A 17,645-nucleotide genomic window follows, 5' to 3' on the forward strand; every position below is an offset into this window, starting at 1 on the left:
TACCTGTACTCCTAGGTCCCTCTGTTCTACAACACTCCCCAGGGCCCTACTGTTCCCCATGTATGTCCTACCCTCATTTTTCTTCCCAAAGTGCAACACCTCGCACTTATCCGATTTAACATCATGGAATATTTATTCCCTGAAACAACATTCCTAAAGGTACCTTGTTTGCAAGAGCTTGCTGTTAATAATTTGGCTGTCATGCTCCCTGCATTATGATGGCTCACAGAATTGTAGCCCAGTCCTTACCCAGTTTAAAGAGCTGACATCCTTCCACACCCAGTCAGTTAAACTTCAGCCGATCTTTGATGCTCACTGGTTAGACCACACTTAGAGTACTGTGTCCAGTTCTGGTCGCCTCATTATAGGAAGGATGTGGAAGCGTTGGAAAGGGCACAGAGGAGATTTACCAGGATGCTGCCTGGTTTGGAGAGTATGCATTATGAGGAGAGACTAAGGGAGCTAGGGCTTTACTCTTTGGAGAGGAGGAGGATGAGAGGAGACGATAGAGGTATACAAATATTAAGAGGAATAGATAGAGTGGACAGCCAGCACTTCTTTCCCAGGCACCAATGCTCAATACAAGAGGGCATGGCTTTAAAGTAATGGGTGGGATTTTAAGGGAGATAACAGAGGAAGGTTTTTTTGCCCAGAGAGTGGTTGGGGCATGGAATGCGCTGCCTGGGGCGGTGGTGGAGGCAGGTACATTGGTCGTTCAAGGGATTGCTAGGTAAGCATATGGAGGAATTTAAAATAGAGGGATATGTGGTGGGAAGGGGTTAGCTAGTCTTAGGAGAGGTTTAAAGGTTGGCACAACATTGTGGGCCGAAGGCCTTTATTGTGCTGTAATGTTCTATGATTTTATGACTACCTCTGCCCACCACTTTTCTACTTGCTGGTGGTTGCACTGAACCCCAACAAGTGTCAAATGAGCACTGGCCACAAAAAGGTATGTTGCAGCAGTTAGACTTCAGTTCAAAGAGCCCACAGGCATCCTGTGAGGCAGGGACTTGAGTGAGTGCAGCCTGCAACAAAATAGATCTAAAGGAGGCAGCGAGTGGCACACACAAGGCAACAGAGCTCTCGGGAGGAGCCCCTTCCCAACACAGGGCAGATGATCTGGGCAGCCTTTCTGTGGACATGCAGTGTCCTCAATGCCTGTGGGGGCCTTGATCCAGGTAAAGATCTGATCTGGTAACCAGACTTTCTTTCATCCCTTTGTACAGTGTTAGGAGTCTCAATGCAATCTGTTCTTGTTTCAAAACTGGTTTTAATGTTCAGAGTTTGACACGACTGCAGCATTTTCTCAGCTGCGCTGCGGTGAGTTCACCCTGTTTTCTGAAGGTTTTGACTTTGAATTCTGATCCCAAAAACACGTGGTTTTGTTAGTACTGTTTTCTTGACGGAGTCTAATCTGTAGGCAGGACGTGATTGCACTGAAGAGGGTGCAGAGGAGATTCACCAGGACGTTGCCTGAGATGGAGTATTTGGGTGATGAGGAGGGAATGGAGAGGCTGGGTTTGCTTTCCTTGGAGCAGATGCAGCTGAGGGGGGGTGGACAAAATGAGGAGAGGCATAGATGGTAGGGAACTACTTGCAACAGCAGAGGTACCGAGAATTAGTCACCTCACTACAGGAAGGATGTGGAAGCCGTAGAAAGACCGTAGAAGAGATTTACAAGGATGTTTGCTGGATTGGGGAGCATGCCTTATGAAAACAGGTTGAGGGAGCTAGGCCTTTTCTCCTTGGAGCGACGGACGATGAGAGGTGACCTGATAGAGGTGTATAAGATGATGAGAGGCATTGATCGTGTGGATAGTCAAAGGCTTTCTCCCAAGGCTGAAATGGTTTCCACAAGAGGACACAGGTTTAAGGTGCTGGGGAGTAGGTACAGATGAGATGTTAGGGGTAAGTTTTTTACTCAGAGAGTGGTGAGTGCATGGAATGGGCTGCCGGCAATGGTGGTGGAGGCGGATACAATATGGTCTTTTAAGAGACTTCTGGATAGGTACATGGAGCTGAGAAAAACAGAGGGCTATGGGTGAGCCTAGTAATTTCTAAGGTAGGGAAATGTTCGGCACAACTTTGTGCGCTGAAGGGCCTGAATTGTGCTGTAGGTTTTCTATGTTTCTATGTAACTAGACGGTGTTGTTTTAGGGTCACTGCTATGGTGGTTGCTCTCTGGAACAGACTGGCTGAGGCTCTGGTGGAGGCAGAGAGACTCACAACATTTAAGAAGCATCTGGACAAGCACTGGAATCAGCAAGGGATAGAAGACCATAGACTAGGTAAATGGGACTACCATAGGTGGTTGGCATGGACGTAATGGGCCGAAGGGCCTGTTTCTGTGCAGTATGGCTCTATAATGACCAAGAGTAGGCAGGGACAGGGAGTAACGGAGCAATTATCATGCTATTGCAGGTGCTCTGTGTGTGATACTGAGAGGAAGTGACTGATATGTGCAAGAGCTGTACAGTGATAATACTGGGGGCTTTTTACAGGTGTTTCAGTGATGTTGAGAGGCTGGGTCTGTTTTCCTTAGAACGGAGCAAGCTGAGGGGGGAGCTGATGGAAGATATCTTTATTAGTCACATGTACATCGAAACACACAGTGAAATGCACCTTTATTGCATAGAGTGTTCTGGGGGGCAGCCCGCAAGTGTCGCCACACTTCTGGCGCCAACGTAGCATGCCCACAACTTCCTAACCCGTACATCTTTGGAATGTGGGAGGAAACCGGAGCACCCGGAGGAAACCCACGCAGACACAGGGAGAACGTACAAACTCCTTCCAGACAGTGGCCGGAATTGAACCCGGGTCGCTGATGCTGTAAAGCGTTACGCTAACCGCTACACTACCATGCACTACAATTATCAGGAACTCAGGTAGGATAGATAATAAGACACTTTTTCCCTTAGCATCTAAGACCAGAGGGCATAGGTTTACTTAATGTTATTTTAAGTTTATGTTAACTTATGTTTGTAATGTATTCGTCATAGCCTTGCATCTTATTGCCTGCCTGCACTGCACTTTCTCTGTAGCTGTAACACTATATTCTGCATTCTGTTATTGCTTTTCCCTTGTACTACCTTGATGTACTGATGTGATGAAATGTACTGTATGAATGGCATGCACAACAAAGTTTTTCACTGTACCTCGGTACATGTGACAATAATTTACCAGTTTACTGTACTACTGCTGCAAAAAGCTAATTTTCATGGTATGTGTGCCTATGACAGTAAACTTGAACTTGAGGAATAAGAGGTTTAGAGGGGATCTGGTAAGAAATATTTTCACCCAGAATCTGGAACACACTGCCTGCTGAGTATTTCCAGTATTTGAAGGCAGTGGAGGCAGAGACTTCTAAGATTTAAGAAGTATCTAGACAAGCACTTGAATCACCAAGGCATAGAAGGCTATGGACCAAGTGCTGGTGAATGAAATTCAGAATCAGTTTTATTATAACTGAAACCTTGTGAAATGTGTTGTTTTGCAGCAGCAGTACAGTGCGAGACATAAAAATTACTGTAAGTTACAAAAATAAATACATAGTGCAAAAGAGGAATAACGAGGTGGTGTTCGTGGACCGTTCAGAAATCTGATGGCAGAGGGGAAGAAGCTGTCCCTGAATCGTTGAGTGTGGGTCTTCAGGCTCCTGTACCTTCTCCCCAGTGGTAGTAACGTGAAGAGGGCATGTCCCGAGTGGTGAGGATCCTTAATGATGGATGCTGCCTTCTCGAGGCACTGCCTCTTGAAAATGAAATTAGTATGGATAGATACTTGATTGGTCTGCTTCTACGCTGTATGAGTCTGATATCCATGGCACGGTAGTGTAGCGGTTAGCGTAACGCTTTACAGCGCCAGCGACCCGGGTTCAAATGCAGCAACTGTCTGTATGGAGTTTGTACATTCTCCCCGTGTCTGCGTGGGTTTCCTCCGGGTGCTCCGGTTTCCTCCCACATTCCAAAGACATACAGGTTAGGAAGTTGTGGGCGTGCTATGTTGGCACCGGAAATGTGGCGACACTTGCGGGCTGCCCCCAGAACACTACGCAAAAAGATGCATTTCACTGTGTGTTTCGATGTACATGTGACTAATAAAGATCTTATCTTACCCCAGAATTTAAAATAAAATGCTGTAAATTCTCGGCAGGTTAGGCAGCGTTGACAAAGAGATAAACATGGTTGTTGTTTCAGGTGGATGATTTTTCATCAGAGTCCATTCCACAGGCAAGTGACAAGGGAGGGATTTTGTCCACTATTCCTTAAATAGAGATAGAAATGTTCGGGCTTGACTGTGTGTGTCCAGCTAGCGTTTCCAGTTTGGGTTCATCTGCTGAGTATCTACACTTCCCGTGGTTCTTTAGAACCCAGAGCTCTTCCTCAACTGTAAGAGCAACTTATTCATTGACAGGGTAAATTGGTTTATTATTGTCACATGTGCCAAGGTACAGTGAAAAACTTTGTTTTGCATGCCACCCATACAGATGATTTAATTTACATCAGTGCATTGAGGTAGTACAAAGGAAAAGCAATAACAGAATGCAGAATAAAGAGTTACAGTTACAGAGAAAGTGCAGTGCAGGCAGACAGTAAGGTGCAAGCCATAACAAAGGAGATTGTGAATTCAAGAGTTCATCATTAACATACAAGAGGTCAGTTCAATAGTCTTATAACAGCGGGATAGAAGCTGTCCTTGAGCCTGGTGGTACGTGCTTTCAGGCTTTTGTATCTTCTGCCCGATGGGAGGGGGGAGAGGAGAGAATGTCTGAGGTGGGTGGGGTCTTTGATTATGTTGGCTGCTTTACCGAGGCAGCGAGAAGTGTAGACAGAGTCCATGGAGGGGAGGCTGGTTTCTGTGATGTGCTGAGCTGTGTCCACAATACTCTGTGGTTTCTTGCAGTCTGTCAATTTAATGCAGCATGTGATAAAAACACAGCAGACAATGACTTTGCCTAACAACTATATTTTATTAATTACAATTAGTTCAAACAATTCAAAGATTTACCTCATAGTTTCAAATAAGCCTCATTAACTCTTTAGTTTCACAGCTTCCAAAGTCTCCCACTTGTGTTTAGATATTACTTGCTCTAGATGAATCTGGCTGGAGTCCAATGCGGCAAGTTCTTCTCAGAGTTTGAGACTGGGTCTTCTTCCACCATTGGTGGCCTCCTGAGTTATTGCTGCTCGTAAGGCAATATTTTATACATTTCTTCACATACTTTCCTGCCATTGCTTATTTCTTTATATTCAATTATACAGCAGTAAGTCCAGTTCTTATCCATACAGGTACAAATTTCTTCAACCCCTTCAAATTCTTGCTAGCATTGTTGCATAATTGCCTCAACCATCAGTTCTTCAATTATAAGAGTGCCGGTTTGTGCTTTTGCAATTCATGAAACTGGCCCTTTCACAGGACATCAGTTCCCAGAACATCCTTATCTTCTGTGCTAAGGGTCAGCTCACAGAGCGTTGTTACTTTCTTAGAAGGTTAAGGAGGTTCGGCTTGTCACCAGAACAATCTTCTACAGATGTGCTGTTGAAAGTATCCTGACGGGTTGCATCACGGTCTGGGACGGCAGCTTGAATGCACAGGAAAGTAAGAAGCTGCAGAGAGTAGTGGACTCAGCCCAATACATCACGGGCACGTCCCTCCCCACCATTGAGAGTATCTACAGGAGGCACTGCCTCAGAAAGGCAACATCCATCATCAAAGATCCCCATCGGGTAGGAGGTACAGAAGTTCTTAGACCAACCAGCAAAACCCTAATCACTACAGTTTAGCAACACTATGAGCACTTTGCACTAAAATGGACTTTTGATGCACTTTCTTCATCACTGCATCAGTGTGGAGGGATCAGGAGATGCTGCTGGTGACATGGATGCCTAGCAACTTGTAGCTGTTGACCATCTCTACAGCAGCTCCATTGATTAGCTCAGCCAGGGAACTTGCAGACCTCTCGTCTTGTTGTTGCATTGCGCTAAGGGCGGGATTCTGGAGGTCGAGGGCTTCCCCCTGTCCGTTCCCCAGTGAGTGCATCCCATTTATCGAGGAGGAGGTACAGGAGCCAACCCACACTCAACGATTCAGAAACAGCTTCTTCTCCTCCTCCATCAGATTTCTGAACGGTCCATGAACCCATGAACACTACCTCGTTATTCCTTCTTTTTGCACTATATTTATTTTTGTAAGTTATAGTAATTTTATGTCTCTGCACTGTACTGCTGCTGCAAAACAACAAATTTCACGTCATTTACGTCAGTGATAATAATTCTGATTCTGAACATGGCATCATCAGGAAGCCTTGTGATGGACTCTTGACCTCCCAATCTACCTTGTCATGGCCCATATTGTCTGCCTGCACTGCACTTTCTCGGTAACTGAAACACTTTATTCCGCATTCTGTTATTGTTTTCCCCTATACCACCTCAATGCACTGATGTGATGAAATGATCTGTATGGATGGCATGCAAAACAAAGTTTTTCACCGTACCTCGGTACATGTGACAATAATAAACCGATTTAAACTTATGAGGGTATAGCTGGGGTGGACTGCAGGAAACCTTTCCGCATATCAGAGGTAGATAAAACTAGAGGGCGTAGATTTAGGGGAAGAGGTTTAGAGGGATTCTGAGGGGGAGCTTTTTCACTCAGAGAGCAGTGAGTACCTGGAACACACTGCCGGGGAGAGTGGTGGAAGCAGAGTCACTGACGGCATTTAAGAAGTGTCCGGACGAGCACTTGAATCGCCCAGTGATAGAAGGTGAGAGGCCAAGTGGTGGGAAGTGGGCTTAATACGGATGGATGCCCACTGGTCAGTGTGGTCATGGGCGACAGAAGTGCCTGTTTATTTGCTGTATGACTCTGTGACCTTCAGTTTTACACCAGGCGGAATCAAAGCCTCTCTCTGTTTCAGGCTCGCAAGGAGGAATCCTGGTCTCACAGTCACCGCCATATCTCAAGGTCACGGCAGGGGAAGACGTGGTTTTGCACTGCAACTTTACATTCCAGGACAACGTAACAACTGCGTTCGTCGAATGGAAACGGGAAGAGCACAAGCTTATCGATTGTCAGATTGCACCCGTGACAGTCTGCCCTCAGCAGGGCGTGGAGAATAAAATCAATTTCGCTGGCAATTGGAGTGCTCAGGTTTCTACCTTACACATCAGGAATGTTCAGCTAAAAGACAATGCTACTTATTACTGTAACCTTCAAGTGGAGAAACCAACTCCAATCAGACACGGGTGCGGAGAGGGAACGACCCTCATTGTCACTGCACCAGGTAAATGAACGTGAAGGCTATGAAGGGGCAGCAGGTAGAACCACTGCCCCACAGTGCAGTATCTACAGGAGGCGCTGCCTCAAGAAGGCAACATCCATCGTCATCCAGGCCGTGCCACCTTCTCGCAGCTCCCATCAGGCAGGAGGTACAGACGCCTGAAGTCCCCACACCCCCAGGTTCAGGAACAGCGACTTCCCTTCAACCATTTGGTTCTTGAACCAACCGGCACAACCCTAATCACTCGAGCTTAGTGACACTGCGATCACTTTGCACTAAAATAGACTTGGATTTTTTTGTTCTAATTGTGTTCTTTCTTGTAAAAATTGTGTATAATTTATGTTTAATTTATATTTTTCTTGTGAATGCTGCTTATCTGATGCTCTGTGCCTGTGATGCAGCTGCAAGTAAGTTTTTCATTGCGCCTGTGCACACATGGACTTGTGCAGATGACAATAAACTCAGCTTTGTCTTTTACCTGGGTTCAATCCCGACCTCCAGTGCTGTCTGTGTGTGGAGTCCCCTCAGATCCCCTCCAAACCTTTTTCTCGAAATCCATGTCCTCGAGCTCTATCTACCTCTGATATAGAGAAAGGTTTCCTGCAGTCTACCCCAGCTATAGCCTCATAATTTTAAATTGGTAATTGGTTTATTATTGTCACATATACTGAGGTACAGTGAAAAGCCTCAGTATGTATAACAATAATAAACCAGTTTATCTTCATATGCACATTATTGTCGTAGGCAGACATGCATGGTATAAGTGCCCTGAAAATCAAAGTCAAGTTTATTGCTTTATGCACGTCCCAAATGGATCTTAGTCCTGAATGGATGACCCCTCATTCCAACACCATGACCCACATAGACAGCTAAACACCTCCCTACATCTAGAGTTAAAGTTGGGTTTATTGTCATCTGCAGAAGTCCATGTGTGCACAGGTACAATGAAAAACTTACTTGCAGCAGCATCACAGGCACAGAGCATCAGATAAGTAGCATTCACAAGAAAAATGTAAATTGAACCAGAATCAGGTTTATTATCACTGATATATATCGTGAAATTTGTTGTTTTGCAGCAATAGTACAGTGCAACATAAATTATACACTATTTTTTTAAGAAGGAACACAAAAAAATATTTTAGTGCAAAGTGATCAAAGTAGTCCCAGTGTTGCTGTACTGAGGTAGTGATTAGGGTTATGCCGGTTGGTTCAAGAACCGAATGGTTGAAGGGAAGTAGCTGTTCCTGAACCTGGTGGTGTGGGACTTCAGGCTTCTGTACCTCCTGAAATTCCCTACTGCTCCAGATGGCTGGTATGTGGACACCTTCCATTGATTGCCCCAGAGAATGTTGTGGTCTATGTTTTGAAGTTGTAATGACAGTGTAATGTTGGACACATGGTAGGCAGAGAGAGAAACAGCACGCCCTTCAAACCCACTAAATCTGTACCAACTATCAACCGCCCATTTACACCGATCCTACATTAATCCTTTTATTCATTCCCTCCACATTCCCGTCAACTCCCCCCAGATTCTACCCCTCACCCACACACCAGGGGGACAATTTACAGCGGCCAATTAACCCACCGACCCTGCACATCGTCGGGATGGGGGAGGAAACCGGAGCACCTGGGGACACCCACGCGGTCGCAGGGAGAACGTGCAAACTCCGTACGCATGCATGCGCGCGCACACACACACACACACACACACACACACACACACAGCGCCAGACGTCCGGATCTAACCAGGGTCTCTGGAGCTGTGAGGCAGCCACTATGTCACCCCTTTTGCAACCAGTTGTTCACTAATCCCTTGGGGGAACTGCATGAGACAGGAGCAATGTTGCACAGGGTAGAGTTTCTGTGTTTAATGGGCGGTTTCATTTCTTTCCAGAAGAAACATCAGCTGACAGTAGTCGTATCGTCTGTACGTCCCTTCCAGCGCTCTTGGCCACGGGGATCCCCTTCTGTCTGTTGTGCATGATATGTATCCTGTGTAGAGGCAAAGGGCTGACGGGTAAGTATGCCCCAAGCGATTACCCGAGCAATTGTTGTGCTTCTTGCAAGCACTGAGGTACGGGATTGACTCCAGGCAGGAGGCTCCCTCTCTGAGGCAGTCTGCAGTTCCTTGGCATAGAGATAACAAAGAATTTGCAGTTCTTCCTGCTTTTGATGCTGAACATTGCTGAGGTAGAGTGAAGCTCCCTCTACACTGTCCCATCACACACTCCCAGGGTCAGACACAGAGTGAAGCTCCCTCTACACTGTCCCATCACACACTCCCAGGGTCAGACACAGAGTGAAGCTCCCTCTACACTGTCCCATCACACTCTCCCAGAGTCAGACACAGAGTGGACTTGTTCTGATGGAGCTGGAAGAAACCGAAAGAAAAACATTGGATAATGTTGTCCTGAAACATCAGAGGACTCCTGAGCACCTTGAGTGGTTGTTCCACTGTGGAAACTTCTGTTGAAGTTTTTCACTGTTTAGACTGTGTTTGTTGGCAGCTGCTAGCTGCAAAGTTCTCTCGCCACAGCATTTTACCAGAAGCTGTTTTACTCCTACAGTGGGGAGGGAATCATTGTTTGTTTCCCACTAACATTGGAGGAACCCCCTCCCTCCTGTCTCGTCATGTGTCCCCGTTGGTCTGGGTGTAGAGGTATTCTTTGGACGTCTCAACCTTTCGTGACCTTGGAATTTTTTGGCCCCGTCGGAGCCCTTCCTGGCGTTGGAAGTAGCTGGTGTCTTGCTAGTAAAGGTCCATCGAGTGTGGGGTGTTCACTACTGCCACGACAACGGAAGATTCTTTTCCATCTCGCTGTCTAATCAGGAAAGGCTAATCTAGGGCTGCCAGTGCTATTTTCCAGCTTTTCGTGGGGCCCACAACCTTGAGGCCGCCGGACCGACGGGATCTGCTGACGCAGTAGAACCTAGGGAGCAGCGAGAAGTTCAGAACACCACTTGCTTCATGTGACTTTATCAACAGGCGCTGCTACCTAGACTTTGGCAGCGTTTATTCTATTGTTTCGTTTCGTTTTGGACTGTAGTGCCACCATGCTGGATCTGTCATCTGGGAGTCGCGGATTTCCGAGGGACTACGAAAAGGTAGCTGCCTCTACCCCCTCAGACAGCGTCCTGTATTAGACGGTGGAGCTTAAACGCTGGATGCAATGCATTTTGCCCCCTGGACTAACCTTGGAAGCGTGTTCAGAGGCCATGGAGGACTTGGCTGGTATGGGTGGCATGCTAGCCTCTGAAAAGGAGTTTGGGAAGGCAGTGCTTTACCTGCAGACCGACGACCTGGTGCATCGGGCCCTCAGTAGGGGGCTCACGGTGTACAAGACTTTCCTGCAGCTGGAGCTGGTGACCGCTCCCACATAGCAGATTGTCCTCGGATACTTCAAGCTCTTCATTCCCAATGAGGCTGTCCTTCCCCATCTTGCCCTCTTGGGACAAGTAAGGTCCGAGACCACTGCCATCCGGCACAAATTCAAGCGTCGCACCCTCCACAACGTTATCTCTTTCTGGCGCCAGTTGTCTATGCAGTTGGCCCGGGAGGAGGACGTTGAGGGTTGATTTACTGTGCGGTACGAAGGGGGAAACTACCAGGTATACTGGAGTTCTGAGTGCCCACGGTGGCAAACTGGCAGGACTTGGAGACGAAAGTCGTAACCCAGGCTAGGGCACTGGTCAGGCCTCCTCAGGGTGCCTTCCTATCGAGGCAGGGTGGTGGTCATAAAGCATCTGGTGGCCTCCATGTTGTGGTACCAGATGGTCACCTTGACCCCACCCACAGCCTTTGCCAAGAGAATGCAGGGGAAGTTAGTGGACTTCTTCTGGGACAATAGGAAACACTGGGTCTCTGCAGCGGTCCTAAGTCTCCTGATAGGGGATGGCAGACAGTCACTGGTGTGGGTACGTACACGGCTGGCGGCTATCTGCCTCAGGACGCTGCAGAGATTCCTGTACGCTGAGTACCCTCCCAGGTGGCATGTGCTGGCGACGTACTTTCTCCGGCAGGGCCGCTGACTTCTGCGGAGGCTGCCCAGCTTCTATCAGGACCTGCTAAGAGCCTGGAACATGGTTGCCTCCAGCCGGGAGCCCCCTCTGCTGGCAGAGGGTGGTGTTCTGGCTGAGGGAATAGGCCACCCCATCCTACATCATAGGGTGTCAGTGCGGCTCAGGTGTGTGGAGCGACTCTGGTTGCTCGGCCAGAGCTGCTCATTGTGCCCAGGCCCTGGAATCTTATCTGGGAGCCGGCCCCACACAGCTTGAGCTGCCTTTCATTACCACTAACTGTACCCTTCGGAGATGCAGGTAGCTGGTACCCGTATGGGCTGCTGCTCCACACCCTAGCCCTTGTCCACTGTCCCAACACGCCATGGCAGTCAGTCTTTCCACCTGGGAGCAAGGGGGGGTCTCAAGTGGGTCCTTTTATGGGGGTTTCCTTCCCATGTACATTGGGGACTTGGGGTGGAGGCTGCTGCACAGGGCGGTGCCTTGTAACAAGTTTATTAGTTTGTACACAGATCTCCCAGCTGCCTGTCGCTTCTATGGGCCAGAGGAGACTGGGTACCAAGTGTACATGGAGTGTGCGAGGTTGCAGCCCCTTTTCGCATATCTGCGGGGGCTGCTCCTCGCCTTCTGGTTGCATTTTAACCCCACTTATTTAGTTGCGGCCATCCAGTAAGGAGGGGGGCTGAGGAGGTCTGAGTAAACTTGCTGCTGGGACTGGCTAAGATTGTTACTCGTGAGTCCTGGAAGCGGTTAGCGGAGAATTCCGCCTGGGCGGACTGCCTGGAGATGTGCCGGGGTTATGTCCATGCGCGGGTAACCATGGAGAGGGAACATGCGGTGTCCTTAGAAGCTGTCCTTGAGCCTGGTGGTGCGTGTTCTCAAGCTTTTGTATCTTCTGTCTGATGGGAGAGGGGAAAAGAGAGAATGTCCGGGGTGGGAGGGGTCCTTGATTATGTTGGCTGCTTTCCCAAGGCAGCGAGAAGAGTCCAAGGAGGGGAGGCTGGTTTCCATGGTGCGCTGGGCTGTGTCCACAACTCTCTGCAGTTTCTTGCGGTCTTGGGCAGAGCAGTTGCTGTACCAAGCCGTGATGCATCCCTGTAGGATTCTTTCTGTAGTGCATCCGTAAAAATTGGTGAGGATAATTGGGAACATGCCGAGTTTCCTTCACCTTCTGAGGAAGTAGGGGCACTGGTGTCCTTTCTTGGACATAGTTTCCACATGGACCAGGACAAGTCGTTGGTAACTTTTACATCTCGGAACTTGAAGCTCTCAACCATCTCCTCCTCAGCACTGTTGATGCAGACAGGGGAATGACTCCTTTCTAACCTCCCATTCTCCAAGCCTTTACGTCAGAGGTACAGCAGGAATTGTCCATCCAGCTCCTTGAGCCCCGCTCTGCCATACAACCGATGGGCTGAATGGCCTCCTTCTGTGCCCCCGTGCTGATTTTCTACTTCAACACCATTTTCTAGCACTATCCCTTATCCTAAGGCAAGGTCTCAACCCGAAACGTCGACGATCAGAGGAGAGAATTCCAAAGATTCACTAAACCCGGAGATAAGATGGCCCACCCTTTATCCTGAGCTTCCCCGCCACCTCCCCCCCCCCCCATGCATCTCAACTTCCCAGACTCCTAGACAGCAGAGGCATGTGAAACCCTTGAACTTTGTATGCTTCAATGAGATCTCCTTTCAGTCTCCTAATGTATCCCAGCCTACCGAATCTCTCTTAGAGTCACAAAGTCATACAGCATGGAAAACAGGCCCTTTGGCCCGACTGGTCCATGCCAACCAAGACGCCCCATCCAAGCTAGTCCCATTTGGCCCACAACCTTATGGACCTTTCCTATCCATATACCTGTCCAACTGTCTTTTAAAATTTATTATGGTACCTGCCTCAACCACTTCCTCTGGCAGCTTGTTCCACATACATACCACCCTTTGTTAAAAAAGTTGCCCCTCAAGTTCCTATTAAATCGGGATTGGGTCTTGATGAAGGGTCTCAACCCGAAACGTCGACTGTCCATTTCCCTCCACAGATGCTGCCCGACCCACTGAGTTCCTCCAGCATTTTGTATGTTGCTCCAGATTTCCAGCATCTGCAGCCTCTCTTGTATCTCCTATTAAATCTTTCCCCTCTCACCTTAAACCTTCTTATGCAAACCCAACCATCCCTGGAACCAGTTACCTTCCAACAGTACACTCTGGGGCAGTTGGTGAGCTGTGGACCTTTCAGGAGGTGAGCAGACTGTACAGGATGCTGTCGTGTTGAGGAGATGAGCGAGCCCCTGCCCCCAGTTGTCTCACCCTCCACCCCGGTCCTTCCTGTCCACTGATGTGGGTGCTTTCTTTTCAGGACTGAGACCAGAATCACAGAGAAACAAACAAGGAGCTGGCCATCGCTCCCAGTCATCAGAGGACAAGGTAAGTTCAACAATCGGCAGCGAGGTTGAATTCCGACGCTTTGCTGGTCTGGAATAATCTAACCTCCCACTCTCTGGTTCCGTGTTCCCAGTTTCTGTCAGTATCCCACCTCGTATGTCCATCTTGCCTGTTGTACTTACTGAGTCCCTGGGCAATCAGTTCGTTCATCTGTGAGACATCCGTACCCAAAATATTATTTTAAATAATCCAAATGTCCCATCACACACTCCCAGGGTCAGACACAGTGTGAAGCTCCCTCTGCACCATCCCATCACACACTCCCAGAGTCAGACACAGAGTGAAGCTCCCTCTACACTGCCCCATCACACACTCCCGGGGTCAGACACAGAGTGAGGCTCCCTCTACACCGTCCCATCACACACTCCCAGAGTCAGACACAGAGTGGAGCTCCCTCTACACTGTCCCATCACACACTCCCGGGGTCAGACACAGAGTGAAGCTCCCTCTACACTGACCCATCACACACTCTAGGGTCAGACACAGAGTGAAGCTCCCTCTACACTGCCCCATCACACACTCCCGGGGTCAGACACAGAGTGAAGCTCCCTCTACACTGACCCATCACACACTCTAGGGTCAGACACAGAGTGAAGCTCCCTCTTACCCTGTCCCATCAGATGCTCCTAGGGTACAGACAACACAGGATAGACACAGACTAAAGTTCCCTTGCACTGTACCATCAAAGCGGCCCAGACCATGGACAGACAGGCAAGGAGTTTAAGGCCAACAAGATAAAATTAATCCCGAGAAGCAACACTCCCATCCATCAGGATGAAGGATGGGACCAAATGGGAGAGTGTGACAGTTAACACACTGGGCGTTCGACCTCCCTCCCTCCTTCCAGAGCACAGAGGACTCCCACACTGCACTCCTGCCTGTTCCGACACCTGTCACGGGATCTTTCTGCTCTCTGAGCCTCAGTTCCATGACCAGCAATCTTCCCCAGCCGTGCCCTGGACCTATGTCTCCTGGACTTGGGCATGAAATGGTTTAACTGCCCCATTTGCCACAGCTCCACAGCTTGTTGCCAAACCAGGAGAAGGGATTGGACACCAGACCGCCACTGCCAGTGGACCTCTCGATGCCAAGTCAACTGGCAGCCGGATCCAGGGAGGAAGCAACATACTCGGAAATCCGACTCTCTGAGTACTCTTTGTGCACGGGAAGTCCTTGAGGAAGGACACAGCAGTATCCAACGGAGGTTCGCCCTTCTATGCTATCAGGGTCTGATGCTCTCGGTGAATGGTGTTCGGCACCCTGACTGGTTCAGGACTGGACCTGGGGGATTCACAGTCACTACCGCCCTGCAAGGCCGAGCCACCTGCAGATATTCAACGTAGCCTCGCCGACTTTCTGACTGCTTTGCTGTTAATAAATCGCATTGGAATCACACCTGTGCCCTCCCTGTGGCTGCCAGATCTTGCACACATTCGGACGTGACTGCACTGGAGAGGGTGCAGAGGAGCTTTACCGGGATGTTGCCTGGGATGGAGCATTTCAGTGATGAGGGCTGCGTCTGTTCTCCCTGGGGCAGAGGAGTTAAGAGGGGACTTGATTGAGGTATCAAAAATTATGAGGGGTATAATGATAGAACACTACAGCACAGAAAACAGGCCATTCGGCCCTTCTAGTCTGTGCTGAAACTTTTATTCCAGTAGTCCTATTGACCTGCACCCAGTCCATAACCCTCCAGACCTCTCCCGTCCATGTATCTATCCAATTTATTCTTAAAACTTAAGGGTGAGCCCGCATTTACCACCTCAGATGGCAGCCCGTTCCACACTCCCACCACTCTCTGAGTGAAGAAGTTCCCCCTAATGTTCCCCCTAAACCTTTCCCCTTTCACCCTAAAGCCATATCCTCTCGTACTTACCTCTCCTAATCTAGGTGGAAAGAGCCTACTTGCATTTACTCTGTCTATACCCCTCATAATTTTGTAAACTTCTATCAAATCTCCCCTCATTCTTCTACGCTCTAAGGAATAAAGTCCTAACCTGTTCAATCTTTCCCTGTAACTCAACTCCTGAAGACCCAGCAACATTCTAGTAAATCTCTGCACATAAGGTAGACGGCAGGAAACCTTTCCCCCATATCAGAGGTAGACAAAACAGGAGGACGTAGGTTTAGGGTGAGGGGGGATCTGAGGGGAACCTTCACCCAGAGAGCGGTACCTGGAATGCACTGCCTTAGAGAGTGCGGTGGAAGTAGTGTCACTGACAGCATTTAAGAAGTGTCCAGACAAGCACTTGAATCATCCAGGAATAGAATTGGCCGCTGTGAATCGCCCCGAGCGTGTGGGTGACGGGTAGAATCTGGGGGGAGTTTGATGGGAATGTGGGAAGAATAAAATGGGATCAGTGTAAATGGGTGGTTGATGGTCGGCATGGACTCGATGGGCTGAAGGGCCTGATTCTACCCTATATCTGTCTATGACTCTGACCCTGCTGCGGGTCTGAAGTCACGTCCGGTCAGACCTACAAGATAAGGCTGGCAGATTGACATCACTTTCAACAATCGGGTGGTTCTACAGTCACCAGAACAATTAGCATTTTATTTTAACGTCCAGGTTTATTTAATTAAGTTTAAATTCCCTGCTGCTGTAATGGGATCCAAACTGCTTTCTCCACTAAGTCCACTGGTGCTAAAACAGAACTGCCCTGCTACTTGGGTTACTTCTCACCATTTACAAGGTACATTCAGCTAAGGGCTGATAAGTGGCAAGTAACATAGATACCGTGGCTGCAGGAGCAGGTCAGAAGCTGGGGATCTTGTGGTGAGTGACCCACCTCCTGACACCCCAAGGCCTTTTCCACCATCTACAAGGCACAGGTCAGGAGTCAGGATGGAACACTCCCCGCCTGCCCAGGTGAATGCGGCTCCAACCACTCCCGAGAAGCTCCACACCATCCCGGGACAAAGCAGCCCGTTCGATCGGCACCCCATCCAACCCCCTAACTACCCCTCCCTCCATCACAGTGCGCCGTCTACAGAGTGTACCTTGTTTACTCACCCAGGCTACTCCGACACCACCTCCCAAAACCCCCCCCGCCCCCCCACCAGGAAGGACGAGAGCAGCGGGAGCAGGGGAGTGCCACCACCCGCAGGTTCCCCTCCCGGTCACACGCCGTCCCGACTTGGAAACATCTCCTGACGCTCCTTCATTGTGGTTTAGTCCGAGTCTCTACTCGGCAGCTCTGCGTGGGAGCACCTTCACCAGAAGAACCAGCCGCTGTTCAAGGAGGGGCCTCACCCACACCCCCGTCCCCACCTTCTCGTCAGGGAAGAGCAGCAAACGCCGGCCTTGCCGGCCATCTCCCCATTTGGGAAGTATCTCCGCCCAGAGGGTGGCAGAAGGCAGGCAATCGATGCAGAGTCGGGTGTTGGTGAGAGTTGTGAGGCTGAGAGACCGTGTGTGAAGGGAACTGAGACAGGACAGATCAGCCACTGGATGGTACCAAAGGTCCACGGGACCAGACGGTCCTCAACTGGTAAATTGGTTTATTATCGTCACATGTACTGAGGTCCAGTGAAAAACTTGTCTTGCCTACAGTCCATACAGATCAATTCTTTCCAACAGTGCATCGAGGTAGTACAAGGGAAAAAATAACAGAATGCAGAATATAGTGTTACAGTTACAGAGAAAGTGCAGCGCAGGCAGACAATAAGGTGCAAGGGCCATATCGAGGTAGATTGTGAGGTTAAGAGTCCATCTTATCGTACTAGTGGTCTGTTCAATGGTCTTATAACAGCGGGATAGAAGCTGTCCTTGAGCCGGGTGGGACGTGCTTTCAGGCTTTTGTATCTTCTGCCCGATGGGAGGGGGGAGAAGAGAGAATGTCCGGGGTGGGGGGGGGGGGGGGGGTCTCTGATTATGCTGGCTGCTTTCCCGAGGCAGCGGGAAGTGC

At 49.1% G+C, this 17,645-nt stretch overlaps 1 protein-coding gene across 1 annotated transcript; it reads left to right on the forward strand.

Annotated features, from left to right (window-relative positions):
- The first annotated feature begins 6,804 nt into the window (after nt 1-6,804).
- Nucleotides 6,805-15,167, forward strand: LOC127586521 (uncharacterized). Its single transcript, XM_052044534.1, has 5 exons — nt 6,805-6,814; nt 6,917-7,282; nt 9,174-9,296; nt 13,652-13,719; nt 14,753-15,167. The coding sequence occupies exons 1-5, from the start codon at nt 6,805-6,807 to the stop codon at nt 14,912-14,914; spliced, it is 729 nt and encodes a 242-aa protein (XP_051900494.1). The 3' UTR covers nt 14,915-15,167.
- Nucleotides 15,168-17,645: the final 2,478 nt, after the last annotated feature.

This window comes from Pristis pectinata, chromosome 37, assembly GCF_009764475.1.
Source record: "Pristis pectinata isolate sPriPec2 chromosome 37, sPriPec2.1.pri, whole genome shotgun sequence".
Lineage (NCBI taxonomy): Eukaryota > Metazoa > Chordata > Chondrichthyes > Rhinopristiformes > Pristidae > Pristis > Pristis pectinata.

Bases quoted from the DNA above. Each gene is read 5' to 3' on its own strand.
- LOC127586521 (XM_052044534.1), top strand. The intron at 9,297-13,651 runs GTAAGTATGCCC...CTTTCTTTTCAG, and splicing joins TAGAGGCAAAGGGCTGACGG to GACTGAGACCAGAATCACAG. The intron at 13,720-14,752 runs GTAAGTTCAACA...CATTTGCCACAG, and splicing joins CCCAGTCATCAGAGGACAAG to CTCCACAGCTTGTTGCCAAA.